Here is a 17,212-nt window from a genome sequence, read left to right as displayed (position 1 = left end):
AGAAAATGAGTGAGCAGGTGGCAGCTCCAAACAGTTTTGGATTGAGAGAATAACAGTCTGAATAAATTAGAGATGACTGTCACCATTCATCATCCCCAGTATGAAATGAAGCTCAGTGGAGTAGAAGGGATGTCCTTGATTGTGGTGATGAGGCTCATGGCAGGATTCCTAAGATAACAGAGAAGTGATGGGAAGAAAGTGTAAAAAGCAAGGGGAGCATTCTTCCATGTGACCCCTGCTGTGTGTAGAGGCAGTGCAGGCACTTGTCCAGGTCAGATCACTTCTGACTGGGTAACCTGGGATAGCACTGTAGGTTTCAGGCAATACTCAAAGTTTTCAGACTGTGGGGCGACTGTTGGTTTTGCCACATAGATTTTAGTAGGTAACTGCTGTGTTTTACAAGGCTCTTTTTACTTTGCTTCCCTTCCTATTGTGCACCAGAAGCTGATGTTTTCTCACAGACTGATACTCATTTCTTACTATGTGTACACTGGTTTGTGAAAGACTACCTCAGTAGCCTGTGCATTTAGATTGGGATTCAGATTCCTTTTTGCTTACTTAAAATTACTTACCTGAATGTGAAAATGAAATTTGGGATAAACTTGTGAAGGCATGGTTGATGAGTTTTCAGTGTTCAGATGAAAACAAGAGTGTATGTCTCCTTTCTGAGACAAGTTGAAAGCCTAAGACTACAGTTCACTACTTTATCATCTCAGCCCTGATGCTGCAGCAGATAATTAAAATACCTCAGGAAGTCATTAATGATGAAAAAAAATTTCTTGGTTTGAAGAAAGCGTGTGACCGTATGGAAATCATTCTGTATAAAACTGAACTCGAAAATGCTCAGTGTCTGCTTCAGCTGCCTGCCATGCTGGCTACCAGAGAAGAGCTTGAGCTTCAGCAATGGCTTGGACTTGAAAGGGAGTCTTTCAGACATTTTCTTTTGACCATTTCTTGATAAGATGGACATTTTTGAAAATGATGACTGTGTAGTTGTATCTTAAGGGTCTGAGGCATTTGCAAAGAATTCTATTGTAGTTTATTTTGCTGGGAAAATTGGTGGGAGTGGGAATGAGATGAAGTGAAATTGGTAGAAAAAGGTTTCCAGGCCATGTGAAGCAGTTGAGGCGAGATGGAATGGTGGTGCATTTCTGCCACTGGCCATCACTCTGCTCTCAGTCTGTGCAGGCATCCTTCACTGGCTGCCATCTGTGTGCTGTAAACAGCCATGAGGAAAAAAAAGTGTCTGAAGGGATTTTGGGTGTCATGACTGAGCTAGCAGGAAATCAAATTGGGCTCAGAGAGCCATTTTGTCATGGTAGCAGAGAGAGGAGGGATGTAGAAGCACACTGTGTATTGTGTGCTGGGCTAGCATTATATGGGGAACAGCCAGACGGAGCTAGAGCAGCACAAATCAAATACCAGTGACCTGGGAAATGGAAGTTTCATTTTGATGCCAGTAGCATGAGGTGCAACACTGAATCATGGTGTCCTAGTTTTCTCTTTACTTCCCCCCCCCCATGTTTGTTTCATGTTTTCAGTAAAGCATTAAGAAGTTTTAGCAGAAGCACAGACCATATCGTCTCTACCTGACTTAATCAATAATTAAATAAATTTGTTAGGTAGAAAAGAGTAATAGAATATAGAAAGTACACAGATATTGAGAAAACGAGAGTTTTCTTCCCCACACAAGATAAAGGCTGTCTTCTACCTTGCTTTCAAACACCAGAATTAGCTTTCTGTCTTCTAGGGGTTAGCAACCCCCTTGTGTGTTTTAAGTTTTTAAAGGTGTGATGGGAGGTTTGTGGCAGTGATTCTTGGATGGCCACAGAGGAAGATACAGTGGGTGTGTCTTCACAAGGACTCATTCCCCAGAGTGAAGGTGACATACGAATAACAGTGGTGCTGTTCCTTGTAATCTCACATAATCCCTTGATCTTGTCAGATAGGAGGACTTGTGCATTAGACTAATCATGATCGGGTCAGTATCGAATGGCCTGAGAAAACCAGAATTCAAGTGTGTTCCATCCCACACTCAGTCTAAATGCTGTAAAAATTTCTAAACAATTAGGGATGATAAGCAATTGTGTGATAATCACTCTTTTCTACAGCTTGACCGTTGTGTGGCTGATGGGCTTTTGATGATCTTCCTGTTTTCCTGTTTAAAGGGAATCTCAGCACTGTAGGAGGTCTGTGTCCATTAAAAGGGCTGAGTCATGATGACTTCTTTCTTCCTTCCTTTTATTTACTTGGATGTGGTACAAGTGCGCATGGATCCTGAAGTAGCAAAATGAATAGCTCACAGGAGAGCCTCATTAGTCTTGAAATTAAAATAATTGAGTTCTTTTAGCTTATTAGTGCTTAAGAATAGTCTTCTCTAAGTCCATTACCTCTGGGATAAAAGCCGTATTTGCAGCTGAATAAGCAGCATGTACAACATGACGTGTTGCTAGGGAAAGAGGCTTTCTTAGTTCTTCGCCAGGCTTGTGTAGTAGGGAAAAACTGAATGACCTCAAACTGCATTCCTGAAATCCTCTTTACTCTTCAGTTGGCAGTCTGAGAATATTTCCGTAAGTGACTCGGGCTTTCTGGAGCTGCTCTCATTCCCTCTCCAGCTTGGACAGTCAGTGATGTGGGAAAAGAAGCTCCTTCTGCCTGCTGAGTCCAATTCTATGATGGCAACGCTCACTTGTTTTTAATGGGTTGAACCCTGGTTTTGGTGGAGTCATTGATAAGAGCCTCCATCAAGAACCATTCCAAGTGTTAAAATAGACCAAGCAATGTAAAAATGTGTTGCGAGGAATCTTGCCTGACTACCTTTAAGCAACACATTTAACTCTCTATCAGCAACAAGGCACATAAAAATAATTTGTCTCGTTTAGCAGCTGAAATTTGTGACAATTGTACAGAACACAGTGCAGTAGAGAAGAAACTGAGATGGTGCTGTACTGGTTAGTACAAGAAACTTGAATGCAGCAGGTCAATGGCAGTGCCTTTATACAGCTTGCATTTATTGGATGGGTCCTTTTTCTGCAGTGGGAATGAGGGTAGTTCAGTAAGAAATTAAGATTAGTAAGTTCAGGAGTTTGTAGTGGATGGGGGAAACAGTTTTTAAAAGTTTAAGTGTCAAAAAGGACTTGGTGGTTATTGTTCTGACATCTGCTGTCTTACTTTTAAACATCTGTTTGTAGCAAAGACATTGCACAGGACAGTGTGCAATTCCCTTGATACTTGCGTGGTATTAATAATGAAGGGGGACAGAAGCCCCAAAATCCTGACAGTGTCTATAATATGAAACTGTGTCCTTACCCACCCTTTGGATAGATGCTGTAGCTGTCTCAGTTTATAAGAGAGGATGATGGTGACTGCCATTGGTTTGACTGGCACTCATATTTATAAGACATCTTGGTCAGAAATGTCTAAGTCCTTGAATATGTAGTACAAAAAGGTGTGTATCAGTTAAAAGGCCCTGAAACTCAGTGACAAGGACTGTGGACTGAATATTGGACCAGGAGTGTTTTCAGGCTTTGGTACTTGCACTGGTTTTCTTACAACATGAAGCCATTTGCTTTTGAAAGTAATTGTCTCTATTCTCAGTTCTTCATAGCACTCAAAACTTTTTACATCTTTGTATAAATGGGAACGCAGGCCTTTATCTTATACTCAAGAGGGAGGTCATTAAATTGTGGTACTAATTTGTGTTTCAGAATGAAAATCTACTCAATCCCCTAGAGTGGAATATCATCACAGATCAGTTGATCTTTTCTGCTTTAAAGGGGAAAGAGAAAAGGAAAGAGACCTGGAGCAATCATTGATACAAACTCTTCTTATGAGAGAGAAAAGGAGATGGTTTAGAGATGGGGGGGTTTCTGATTCAGAGTCGTGGAAAAGACTTTTTTCCTTAACACAAACCCTGCTAAAAATAGACGGATACTGTGCCTTCAAATGAACTTGCTGCTGTTTGAGTGACTGTGTGTTTATCATCTTGCAATTCAGTGGAGCTCTCAGGCTGGAGAGCTTTTCTTGTTCTGTTTTGCTTCTTGATTAATGCTCTGACAGTGGATCATAGCAGTAGAAATTTTGATAATTTGCTTCATCCTGCATAGCTCTAAGTCTCACTTCAGACACCTCTGCTGATGTAGGCAGGAAATTAATCTGAAAGTCTCCTCTCTTTTAAGTTTACGCTGGTGCTCAGTGGCTCTCTCAGTTGGACTGGATTTTCATAGTGTATATATATTTAAATGTTTGTTGGGCTAAATACCAAGTCTTTGTGAAAGGTTCCTAGCTGGGTAGATGGGGTCTGGCATGTGAGATGCTGGCTTTGATGCATCTGGGTGCGTACACAAATAACAGTTTCTGAACAGAAATGGAAATCGTAGCAGGATAACTCTCTTCCCTTCAGACAAACATTTCTGAGGACAGCTGTTTAATGAAAGGCCTTGGAATGGCTGAAATCTTGCCATTCCATGACAGCAGCCCTTCATTTCAATCCCTCATGAAACTCCCAAAATCTGCCTGTGAGTCTAGATACCTTTTTTTGGGTTGCTATGAGACAGCAGCAGTTCGCCTGCTGCTTGCTTTCCCTGGGGTATCCGTCCAGCCATTTTAAATGACTCATCTGGTTTGTGTTCAGTTCTTCCTTGACTGTTGTAGATCTAAAATGTAAAACCCACCAAAATTGGAAGAGGAAACTAATGGAGAGATCTCCAAAGCTATAAATATGAGATGCTGTCTGTCAAAATTGATGCTAACGTTTTTACAACATAATTTGATTGATGTAACACTTCAAACAGCAGCCTTGATCAGGATGCTTTTGTGAACAAGATAATTTATCTCAGCAAATGCGTTCACATAAATGTTTTAAAATGAAAGGCATGATAAATCTGTCTAGAGCCTGCACACCATAGAGCTGCCAAACCTGCCACCTGTTAAAGATTTTAATGAACTGTTCTGTATTTAATGGAAAAAGTTTAATTAATGTTGTCACTTTCCTTTGCTGAGACTTCCCTTATCTCCGGCACTCGAGATATCATGTAATAAATGCTTCTGAGTGGAGCAGGTCTGGTGTTGCTCTGGTGTTTTAATTAGAAGTTCAGCAAACAAGTGAAGAAGTCAGTTAAGTCCTAAATGTGGCTCCTGTGCGGCACAGCCATAAGGATGGGCCTTTTGTCCAAAGCCACAGGGAGACTGTGTTTTGTTGGGAGCCAAAGGATGCCCAACCTCATGTTAATGTCGTTAGATTAATGGGAAATTAGTTCCTCTGGATTTTCTAAATGGAAGATAACGTTTTTCAGAGTAAAGCAAAAATGTATTATGTTATGCTTCCGTGTGTGAGAGAGAGAGAAAGCCTTTGAGTGCATTAAGACCTCTAAGACATGGGTTGGTGGAGGTTTTTCTGCAGCAGTGGGAAAAGTATTCAACAGTCCTTCTCCATCTCTCTTGTAGACCATCTTTAGGTACTGGAAGGCTCCTATAAGGTCTCCCCAGAACCTTCTCCTCTGAGAAACCCCAGCAGGATGCTTTTCCCTATGCTCTTCAATGAATTCCCACTCTTTTTTTTTCATCCAGAAGCATACTGGATGCTCGCTGTGTAGGTCCTTGCTTGACTTCAGTCGACCGTGGATGTGGAAAACATTTCTGGCTTAGTAAACAATACTCAGCTTTTAGTTAAGCTATGCAATGACCAGACTGATGCTCACTGATGTAGAAGGGCAGAAAGGAGCTAGAAAAAGGAAAAGCAGTGGGTAAGGAGGTAGAATATCTACAAGGGAGAAAGCTGTGTAGAGAGATTTGTGAGGTAGGTACATGGGCAAAGTTAGGAGCACGATCAGTAATAGCCACTGGTAGCAGCACCAGCATTGTAAAATTATACCCTTTAAAAATGGTAATGAAATGTCATTGATTACCTTCATTGTGTATTCTGGCTTCAGAAGGCATCCTCAAGCCAGTGGCTCAAGTGGATATTGGAATTCAGGAGCTTTTCTATTTTTCTTTTGGCTGAGCTACATTTTGTCCCACGAGACAAAATAGTACGATAGTTTTCACAAACTGCTGTAAACTTGAGACACACCCTTCTTTTTCTTGCTACATCCTAATCAGTACCTGCGTTTCCCATGAAGATCCCAGCTCCACCTGTGGTCACTATACTTTGTAGCTGTGAGCATGCCAGAAAATGGGGCCACTTCTGGTTCATCTCCAGAGTAAAGTTTTTACTTGCAGGTTGGTGGGCTGACTAATTTGACGTCTTTGCCCTGTGTTTTCACTTTGGAGAAAAAAAATGTGCAACAGAAATAAATGTGTGTCTAGAAATGCTTAAGGCTTCTGGAGCTGTCTCTCAAAAAAAGCAGATTCCAACGTGTTGACAGCAGATGACTGGTATGAACTACATTTTCTTAATAGTTGGAAGAAAGGCCCCTTTTCAACAATAACTCCCGGCAGGGAGCAGTCCAGTGGCCAGAATATTCCTGTGTTTGCCAGAGAACCTGGAGCTTTGTTTCTGTTCACCTGCTGTGTAAACACTGCTTGGTTTCTCCTCTTCCATAAACTGTATTTCGTCCTCTGCTTTTGTAAAGGCTTCTGCAGTTTCTCCTGCAGACCGTGAAGGCCTTCATGGTCATTTATATTTTGATAACTTATTAAAATAGCAACATGGAATCCAAGGTATTTATATTAATACAGTTGGAACAGAGCAGCTGCTGGAGTGCAGTTAATAATGCTGGCCTCCAGTCACCCTGAATCCATTTTTACTCCAGACTGTCTGGCACTCAGCAAGATACACCCCCTTCAACAGGTCTGCAGAAAGCTTTGTCACGCTGTCTTGTGGAAAAGCAGAAAAATGATGGCTTGATATTTAAATATGTAAAATTAAAAAAATTTGTAAGAAGTCCAAGTACACTCAGTTATTCTTGCTGTACATTTACAGAACGTTGTAAAATACCTTTGATGGTGGTATTCAGAGAACAGTGTAAAAATCTAGATTATGAGAGTCTTATTTATTCTCAGTGAAGTAAGTGCTATTTTGAGACAGCATAATCTTGAAAAATATTGGCTGTTTTTAAAAGATATCTCTAATTTAAAAGGTCAGCCTCCCTGCAGACCCTGCAGATCCTGGTGCAGGAGCATGTCTTTCTGGAAACTTTTACATACAGAGGGAGAAGCTCTATAGCTCAGCTTTGGCTTTGGTGTGATCTCCCATAGTGTCCTTATAGCCAAACTGCTGAGATAAAAGATGGAAAAGTGGACTTTTTTTTCCATGGCAATCTTTTGAATATAGCACCTTCCAGCCTGTTATCCTATGACTGTGTGATTTTAATCCTGCACCTGGTAAATTCCTCCTGCAGTAGCAAACTGTCAAAAGAGATATCCAAGGGGAAACAATAGGTTAATTAAACTAGCACTGAGAGGAGTTGTTTGTGGTGGTCCTTGAGTGGTTGTTGCCTTACCCTAAGTTGCTTTGATGGTCCACATCAGTTCATGTAGTTAAACTGTTGTCAACAACTTGCCACAGCTTGAAATAGTTCTGAATGCAGGTTGTGCCAGTTGAAGATTATGAAGAAACCACATGTACACAAAAAACCCTCACCCAAACGTGTGCAAGCAGAATTGCAGAAATGTGCATGTATTCTGCAGAACTGAACTGATCCACTGGTACTTGACTTGACCTAAACTAACTCCTACTAAACCCTGCCTTAATTTTGTAGTTATTTAAATCGAGGGTTATCTGGCATCTTTTCTTACATAGGTAGTAATTTAAGCACTGTCCTCAAAAAACATGTTACTAATACAGTAATAAGGCTAATAATAAACAGCTAGATCTCATTCAAAAGCTATAAAAATGTGTGATTCAGCTCAGTTACAAAGATGAGAAACTATCCAGGAACTCCAGTTCCAAATTGGAAGCAGTATCACAGAATGAATGAAGCAAATGAAAGTGCTGAACTAAAAGTAAAACGTGGCAATACCTACTGCACACAAATAGTACTGCAGCAGAAGTAATTTGTAATCAGGGAATCCGAGTTTTCCAGTTGTGTTAATTGCTTAGATGGCACCTATTTTGTGTAGATAGCACAAAAGACATGACCCTAGTCTCCCCCGAGATAGGATCACTGCTGCTTAATGTAATCCCTTAAAAAAGGACCAAGAGTATTTTAACAGATGCCAGAAAGCTAAATGAGCTATTTATTCTGTGTGATTGTGGTATTTGTGGTGTAGTAGCACTTTTTAAGCCATGCTCATAAAACATTTACTATATAGATTAAATATAAACAATGTATAGTTGTTAAACCAACAAGCAGTATAGTCGTTAAAAGACCTTGCAAAACAAATAGATAGCCCTTGCCATTAACCTCTGAATTTTTTCCATGTGAAACTGAATTTTTTTCTTCCCATAAAAAACTGCAGGATGATAACTTATATAAGTTAGGCAGACTTCCCTGGAATGTTCTTGCTTGTCAAAAGCTGACAAGAATATTTGCACAGGAAAAAAACCAACTTTGGTGGAATTGTAATCCCATTTCCATGTCTCTCTGCCACCTTTTTCATGCTGTAAAAGTTGCACTTTATATGTAATTTTTAGGAAATCTGCGTCAACTTCAACCTTTACTATACATTGACATGGAAATGAATTGTCCTAGGTGGGATAGTTGGCCATATACAGGTTTCCTGGAAAAAAACATAGAGTTGGCCTTGTTCCATGGATCCAGCCTGTTTGGATCCCTTTGCAGTCTTCCTACTCTCCAGCAGATAAACTCCACTTGTAGCCAGCTGGATTTAACTCCATATACACCCTTTTCTGTGCCCAGCCATCCAGGCAGTTTTTTAACCCAGCAAGGAGTGCCTCCATCTAAGCCAGGAGCAGCCAGTTTCTCCAGGAGAATGCTGTGGAAAGCTCTGTTAGAGGTTTTATTAATGTCTTAGATAAACATCCACAGCCCTTTCGTCACGCACGAAGGGCTTCTCCTTGTCATTGAGGGAAATCAAGTTAGCCAGCCTGCCCTTCATAAATCTGTGCTGGCTGATTCTGATCCCAAAGAGGGGATTGAGTGCATCAGCCTTTTCTTCATCCTTTGTCACTACATTTTTGCCCCCACATCCAGTAAAGGGTGGAGATTCTCCTTAGGTCTGCTTTTGTTGCTAATGTATTTATACAGTCATTTTTACTGTCTTTTACAGCAGTAGCCAGATTGAGTTTTAGTTGGGCTTTGAGCCTTCTAATTTACTCTCTGCATAACCTCACCACATCCTTGTAGTCCTCCTGAGTTGCCTGCCCCCACTTCCAAAGGCCATAAACTCTCCTTCTTTTTCCCTCTCGGCCAAAGCTCTCTGTTCACCCAGGCTGGTGGTCTTCTCCACCAGCTTGCCTTTCAGCACATGGGGACAGCCTGCTTCTGCATCTTTAAGATTTCTTCCTTGAAAAATGTCCAGCCTTCCTGGACTCCTTTGCCCTGCAGGACTGTCTCACAGGGGACTCATGCCAGAGTCTCTCTCACAGTGTTGCTGTATCTGTCCAGACTGTCACTGGAGAGCTCTGTATATAAATGAGAGGTCACAGTTGAAATTTTCCCCTTGTCAAGTATTATCCTTTTGGGGAATAATTGCATTGTTTTGACCTGGATGTTCTCAGGATTGGAAGCTGGTAAATTTCCTTTGCAGAAGCTATCTGTAAAGCAAGACTTGGTCCTTTGTGTTCTGGTGCTTTATTGGCTTTTTATTTTGGGAAAACAGTTTTATCTAATTAAAAGCTGAATTTCTTACTGACTGGAGCTATTAGAAGTATTTTTCCTGTAGTAAAAATCTGTAGCAATTCAGTAATGCCCAGTTCCATTTTTATGTGTTGATCAAATTTTAATGACCATTGCAAAGCCTAATTTTATCAAACTTCCATGCGTGCATGTAATAATGATCTCAGCTTATATTCATGAGTTCTTAAACTCAGTGCGCTCTCTGAATTTATTTATGCATCTTATTTTTTTTTTTTTCTTTGCCTTTGGAAAATACCAAGGATCATTTCTGTGAGGAATATGACAACTGCAGAGTGCATTCCCCAGGAAGGCACCTCCTGCCCCTGAACCCTGTGACCTCTCCTGTTCTCTTACCCGAGCTCAGTCCTGTCACACCTGTCTCTTCTCTCTTGCCCTTACCAGAGAAGTGAAAACCATAGGCATGCAATATGGATCTATCCTCTGGGTTTAGGCAGACTTAATTTTTTGTGCTGTTAATAGCTTAACTTGGTATGAGCTTGCTTTCTCTTATGGGACAAATAAGGGAGTTTTTTGTCCAGTGCCCACTCAAGCCAAGATTGCTTCATTCTTGAGGAAAGAAGTTTCTCTCAGGCAGAGAAGCACTCAACCATTATGTGAAATGTCTGGCAGGAGAGAAGGAGAAAAATCTTTAAAGAAACTGTAATCACATAATCATAAAACTGTCATCTCTGTCTCTCATGGCAGAATAAATGTTTTGGTGCTCAGTATCAGGCAAACAATATAGATGGTATTCACCAACACAGAAAAGAATTTACTTCTTTTTTGGAATATTAAGCTGTCAGGTAGCTTTGAACATTGCTTTAGGTAAAGAAAAAAAAGATCTCTTTTAGGCTCCTGTTTGCAGGAGCTAAACAATAGCTCTCATTCTTCAACAGAAACAAACTCTAGAAATGTGTTAACTTAGTGGGAAAAGAAAATGTCAAATGCAGCGATATTCATGCCAGAAAATATATGCTGTGTAATGGCTTAATTTCATCCAACCAACCCTGAGGTTTGTCATTTCTCTTTCATTCTCTGTCTTTATTCCTGGCATGCTACCCCCTAAAATCTGAATAGTCACCCCTAGCCATTGTTTTCTCCTTGTACATACTGCAAAATTGTAAATGGCTGCAATAACTATGAGGCAAGGAGTGTATCACCTCCTGCAGTAAATGTACTTCTTCCAGTGTTTTGGTTCCTTAAGTGGTATAAAAATCCATTCTTATGGTAAAAATTAAAAATATCTGCACTGACCCACAGTTTGGAGCCAGCTGGAGAACTTGCTCAGGCCCAGTTTGAAATGCAGATATCTCTGCGTAGGCAGTCAGATGAAAGGGCTGGCATTCAGAGCTGCTGTGCCCTTTTGCAGCAAGTGATTTCACTGGGATCTTGGAAATGAATTGTAATGGTGAAAGTAGAGTTGAACTTCTAGGAAGTTACTGCAGTCAAACTGCTTGGTAGTGAGCACAGTGCAGGTTTCATTCATTACTGACCTCAGTATGAGTGGATCTCTGTCTGTGCTGTCAGTCTTCCTCCTGACCTCATGTCTGAGGCTCCTGACAGTGCAAAGGGCTCACTTGGACTTGACACCTATTTTTGTGGTAGCTTACAAGCAGAAACAGCACTGTGAGGAACAATAATTTATAGATAACTGATAACAGCTTGCATGTTCTTTCTCCTTCTTTGGTATGCATCACTTATTTATGAATTCACAGGACAGGTGCACATCTGTATATACTTTATATATATATATAGTATGTATATATATAGTATAGGTATACTTGTGCATATGTATCAGATGTGTTTTTTAATTTACATTGATTAACAGGCATCTCTGTGAAATACAGTAGATGCCTTTCTAGCTGTGGTGTTGAGAGTATTAGTCACTAATAAATACTAGGGGTGTTGAGAGTATTAGTCACTAAAAGTAGTATTTTTCAGTTTAAGATGCCATCTGAGCTGAACTGCTCTGTTATTTCCAAAGTGTGACAGCCCAGAGTTTCCAGAAGCAGCAACAGTGACAAAAGAAACCACAGAACACTGCTGTGTTGGATGTGGCTGTGAATCATACAGAAAGACACAAGTACTCAAAGATTTCTTCTGCCTCTTCATCCCCTCCATCAGCTGCCTCTTTTCCTGGCTGATGACCTTCCTGCCTCTCTGAGAGCTGATGTGATGAGTTTTCCATGAAACCAGAAAAACAGATATCGTAAATGCAGCAGCTGTCTTGAAAGTTAAAGTAGAATTCAGTGATCTTTGATAAATAATCAAAGCTGGAAGGGCAGGAAGTACATGTGATATAACTGCTGGTGCTGTGTACTTCTCAACTTTTTTAAGGGGTATCAGGACAATCTACCAGCAAGCAAATAGCCCCGGGGAAGTGTATTAGGATAAAACCTGAAAACATTATTTTGCCAAGAAAGCAGTTAATTTCCTTATGTCTCTATGTGTTTTTTGAGTAAAATCCATTCAGAGGTATTGAAAATCATGTGTTTGTCTTCACATTTACCTGTCAGTATCTTCAGAGTACTGGAATTGCCTGTATCATAAGCCTTCTTGGGAAAAACGTGGTATCTCTCGGAAAAGATGGTAAGTCTGCTTCAGGAAACCAAGTTTAAACAAGGCTGGGGAAAGTGCAGCTAGGGCAAAGCAATGGAGCAGAGGTGGCAGGAGGGACAGGGTTGCTTTGCTACTGCAGTGTGTTACATAGAGCATGCAAACAGAAATACCATCTGTCAGCTGGTCCTCATGAAGCACTTGTGCAGTGGCCATCCTGTCTCCTCTTCCGTGCTTCCTCCTGAAGTTCAGCTGCTGAATGGTGCTGAAAATGTTCTGAGGGACCAGCATGGGATAAAACATCTATTTGAGCAAGACTCTGTCATGCTGTGAGACTAATCCAAAGGAGATGGATGTAATTCTTGCTGCACTACAGTATTTTATCAAGCACTTAGTTAACAGAGCGGTATCTTTTCTCAAGTTAAATGCTTTGTATATGCATATTTTTGATTTTAACAAACGTGTTGTTGCTCTGCTATTTAGGAGATCTTTGGTTTGAAGCAGCAGTGTGCTGTAGAAAAATCCATGTGTGTGAGAATCTCTTTGAAAGTAGGCTTGATATTCAGTGAGGGAAAAGGCCAATGCTTCTTGAGCAACCCAGATTTCTCCTGCATGCTGTGAATCATCCTGAATGCTCAACTAGAGAAGCAGCACTGCTCTGGTAAGGACAGAAGTGTTGGAAATGGAAAAACAACGCGGGCATACCACAGCAGGAGATCTGCAAAACACTGCTGACCTGATGGAGGCACAGCCTGCAAACAGAATGGCAGTGGGAGCCAGGAGGGACTTGGGTCAGGGCCACATTTTTGTCCCACTTCCCTTTTTCCTGTATTTTTATATACTGTGTGTCCCTGCTGGCACCATGCTTTTTTTTTTTTTTTTTTTTTTTTTTCTTCCCCCCTTCCTTTTTTGAAAGCAAAGTAATAATAATCTGATCCAATCTAGAATCTTGGGTTCGGATTTTTTAAAATGTTTTGAATGAGCTGTAGACTTTGATGTGAAGCAATGTGAAGCCACCTTATTATGGAGCATTTGCATGCACTCATGCACTGACACCCAAGTCAAAACATGTACTTCCTCTGGAAATCACCTTCCTCTTTTATATGCAAATTACTATCTTGTTAGGTGTCTAAGGCTATATAGTTGGTTTTCTCTTACTTCCCCCTGGAATTAGATACTCAAGGCAGAAAGCAGAGCTTGAACTTGTTGAAGCTTTGCAACTGACTGACAGTCCATGCTCTTGGGGCTACCCAGGCTGTAAGGATGGGCCTAATGTTGCACCTTAAGGGCCCAGAAAGGTGATTAAGGAAAGGGACCAGCAGTGATGTGGGGACTGAGGACCCCATTTATATCAGATACCCCACAGCCAGGGCTTTGTTAGAGTGCAGATATGTTCCCTGGGCGTCAGCTGCTGAGAAACTGAGCAAAGGGACACTCCAGACAGCCTCAGTACAGTTATGTAGACAGCTACAAAACTTAGCAAGGGGAAGTGTTGCTGTGTGGTGAAGGCAGACAGATGGGTGTGAAAGCAGACAGAATGGGAAGTGAGAGAGCTGCAATTGTTCTCTTAATGCTTTCTCCACTAGAGTTGGGCACCCAGGTGCATGTTGCACAAACAAAGCTATTTTTTTAAATTTAAAAAAACCCTCACATATGTATATTGAAGTATTTCATATGCACTGATGTTTGCAGTAATAGTTCTGGAAATAGACAGTAAAATAAAATCACCACTTGAGGACATTTTCTTTTTAAACCACTGCAATATTCTGTATGGTGTTACTGTCTGGTTTCTCCTCATATTAACTTAGCTATTGTGTGTGGCTTTAGGCTTTACATTTTAGTAGATGGAATGGGTTTCATCTCTGAAATTAAGGTGCTAGGGTTATAAATGTAGCAGTTTTGTTTCTGTGTTCTCAAAAATCTGTTACTAAGAGAGCTCACTGTAAATGGTAAACATCAGAAAAACGTCAGAAGGCATCACACTGCATTGAGTCTGCAGAATGCCTGCTGCTAATGAGTTGACAGCAAAGTTGAATGCAGTTTTCATTTACTGTCTCATGAATTGATTTTAGTTTACAGTGCTGTAGGCTAGGTCTCGTTAATTTTGTGGTTTTGTTTAATTGAGTAGCAAGACCAGTGATTAGCTTGAATATGTTGTATGCCTTCAGTGATGCAAGCTCCCAAGACAGTGACACTTAGTCCAGCATGAAGAGTGACCTGTTCACCCAGTGTCCTGGGTTGAGCTACTTCTGGGTAAAACCAGCTCAATCTGAAAGTGGGCAAGAAAATTATACCAGTCTTAATGGTCTGTTACGTGGGACAAAAATACATGTAGTTAAAATGGCTTTTAGAGATTCTTATTCCTGGTCTCCCATAATTCTCAGAAAAAATGTATTCCTCGTTTTTCTCAAAAATCTGTTATTCCTCGTTTTTCTTCAGGAGTTAATATGAGCAGTTGAACTGCATTGTGACTTTTCCTGTTCATATAACCATTTTTGTTTATGACATTTGTCTTCCCTAATAAGGTGTTTCACAGAAGGCTTTGGAGAGTGACATCTATTAACACGTTCTGTGTGTGGCAGGAATGAAGGAAGACAGCTCCGAGTGGAGCTATCGGACCAAGGCAATTAATGCTTCTGATACATTTGTATCTGCACTGAGTGGGGACATCTGCCCACAGCTGCTGATACCTGCTGCTTGTGCCACCTCAGCAGAAAGCTGTGCTGTTTCATCTGCTTTCATGGTGCTTTAACAAGCATCATAGTGTTTAACTGAGGTGATTTTGTATGTTCTGGTGAAATCCCTCTGCACCCTCTCTTTGCCTTCCTGTGAACGGTGTTTTTGCTGGCACACAGCACTGGCAAGTTGGTGTAGAGCCCAGACTCCACATCAGCTGGTACAAGTACTGATTTTGTGGAACATTTGTTACCTGTTCCTTCAGGTGACTTTTCCCTGTTGGTTTGTAAGGTCTCCTTTGTGAGAAGACTGTAGTGTTTCAGCTTGTCTTGACTTTCCAATAGCTGTAAATGGTTCTGCTCAAAGATTGCAGGTCATAGCAGTGAATTCTGGGATACCAAAATTGTTGTTTTTCACGTACAGGGATATCTTTAGTGCTGCTTAGACAAGGGGTCTGACATCTTTGGGCATTTGGTTGAAACTACTGTGGAAAACAGTGCTCCATATTGGACTCCATGATCCTTAAGGGGATAAGGACCTTACTTGAGGTATTCTGTGTTTAAGATGTGTAAGTTATTTAAGTTGTTTACTTTGGAGATGGAGGCCCCATTATGCCATAATAGGAGAATATTACTAAGTAGGTGTTATCTCCCGTTAACAGTGGTGGGGAGAACTTGTACCTAATACAATTCCTAGGCTGCTGCTCTGAAAATTTATCCCTGGACAGCCATCCCAGCATAATTTCCCTAAGGACTGCCTGATGACTGAGGTTGAAATGGTACTAGGAGGAGCTGTAATTTCTAAAAATGAAAAAGAGCTCTCAGAGGAAAGGGGTGCTCTATCCATCCCATGTATCCAAAGGGGAGGGAATAAACTGTGTCTTCAACACACCCCCAGAAATGTTTTGAGGGTCGCAGGGGTTGTTTCTGGTAATCAGTCTTACTAAAAACATGCACAAAATTCCCCACCTGCCCTCTTAAGGTAGTGAAAGTGTAATAAAGGCATCCAGTGCCCATCACAGATTTTCTGACATCTCTCTGCCCGTAGCAAACGCATCTTTGGACAGGACTCCCTCTGTGCCTGCTGTACCTTAGCACCAGCAGCCTGGCATGCTGCAGCCACGGGGTGGGAGTGGGATGTTTTCTCTGTGTTTCTTCCCTGGGATGCTATGGGAAAAGGGCCCAGAGCAGAAGCTGGGTATGCACTCCACAAAGTGAGGTTACTCTTCTGTCCACACCCCTTTTGGCTTTAGCTAAGAAGCCTGACTGCTGAGTTCCCCTGCCTCACGTATGCAACTTCCTAGCTCTTCACTAACCCTTTCTTTTAAGATTTTTCCTTGCAGAACAGTGGGATTAGTATATGTGATAAATACAAAAGTCTGCATAGCATCAAATACCCAAGAGATCAGAAAAACCTAGAGCTGTTACCAAATGCCTCAGTTAATTAAGGGGATCTATCATTTTGGCTTTTGGGATAATCCCTCCTCAATCTCACTTTGGAAATCAGGTGCTCAGATGTTTACAGTGAAAAAACTCATGTTTAACCCAGTCCAAAAAGAAGCAGTATTAGTCTATCAGAAGCATGGTAGCGGTGTTAATCCCATGTTTGTTGTTACTTTTTTTCTTTAGGGTACCATCTTTCTGCCTGGCAACAGAGTAATTGAGCATCCCTGCAATGAAGAAAGTCCAGGAAAGTTCCTTTTTGAAGTTGTTCCAGGTAGGATATTCTACACCATATGAAAAGCCTTTGCAGTTTGTCCTCAGTGATGAATGGCCACATCTGTTGTGCCAGAACAGAAGCTGAAGGTGATTAATGATTCAATTTAAGGGGAAAAAAAAAAGGTTTAATTTGTTAATATATTGGTTCATAATTTTTTCATTCACCCCCGGGCAGCATAGGAAAAGGATGTGTATTTTATTTGTTAGTGTAAAGCAGAATTCTTCAGGGCAAGGAAGTGCCAGGTCCTGCTTTTGGATCACAACAGCCCCATGTGGCACTATGGGTTGGGCGCAGAGTGGCTGGAAAACTTCCCGGCAGAAAAGGACCTGGGGGTGCTCACCAGCAGCTGAACATGAGCCAGCAGTGCCCAGGGGGCCAAGAAGGCCAATGGCACCTGGCCTGCATCAGCAACAGTGTGGCCAGCAGGACCAGGGCAGTGACTGTCCCCCTGTACTCAGCACTGGTGAGGCCCCACCTCGAGCGCTGTGTCCCGTTCTGGGCGCCTCAGTGCAAGAAAGACA

At 41.3% G+C, this 17,212-nt stretch overlaps 1 protein-coding gene across 8 annotated transcripts in view; it reads left to right on the top strand.

The window, feature by feature from the left end:
• ARHGAP24 (Rho GTPase activating protein 24) overlaps positions 1 to 17,212 on the top strand; it is a 247,525-nt gene that overhangs the window by 112,202 nt on the left and 118,111 nt on the right. For all 8 annotated transcript variants that reach the window (XM_069012940.1, XM_069012938.1, XM_069012943.1 and 5 more), the window contains one exon: positions 16,601 to 16,688. In XM_069012940.1, the coding sequence (XP_068869041.1) occupies positions 16,601 to 16,688 (88 nt within the window). The remainder of the gene's footprint in view (positions 1 to 16,600; positions 16,689 to 17,212) is intronic.

This window comes from Aphelocoma coerulescens, chromosome 4 (assembly GCF_041296385.1).
Source record: "Aphelocoma coerulescens isolate FSJ_1873_10779 chromosome 4, UR_Acoe_1.0, whole genome shotgun sequence".
Lineage (NCBI taxonomy): Eukaryota > Metazoa > Chordata > Aves > Passeriformes > Corvidae > Aphelocoma > Aphelocoma coerulescens.
Note: the sequence above shows the minus strand (reverse complement) of the source record. Positions and strands in the feature narration are given on the sequence as shown.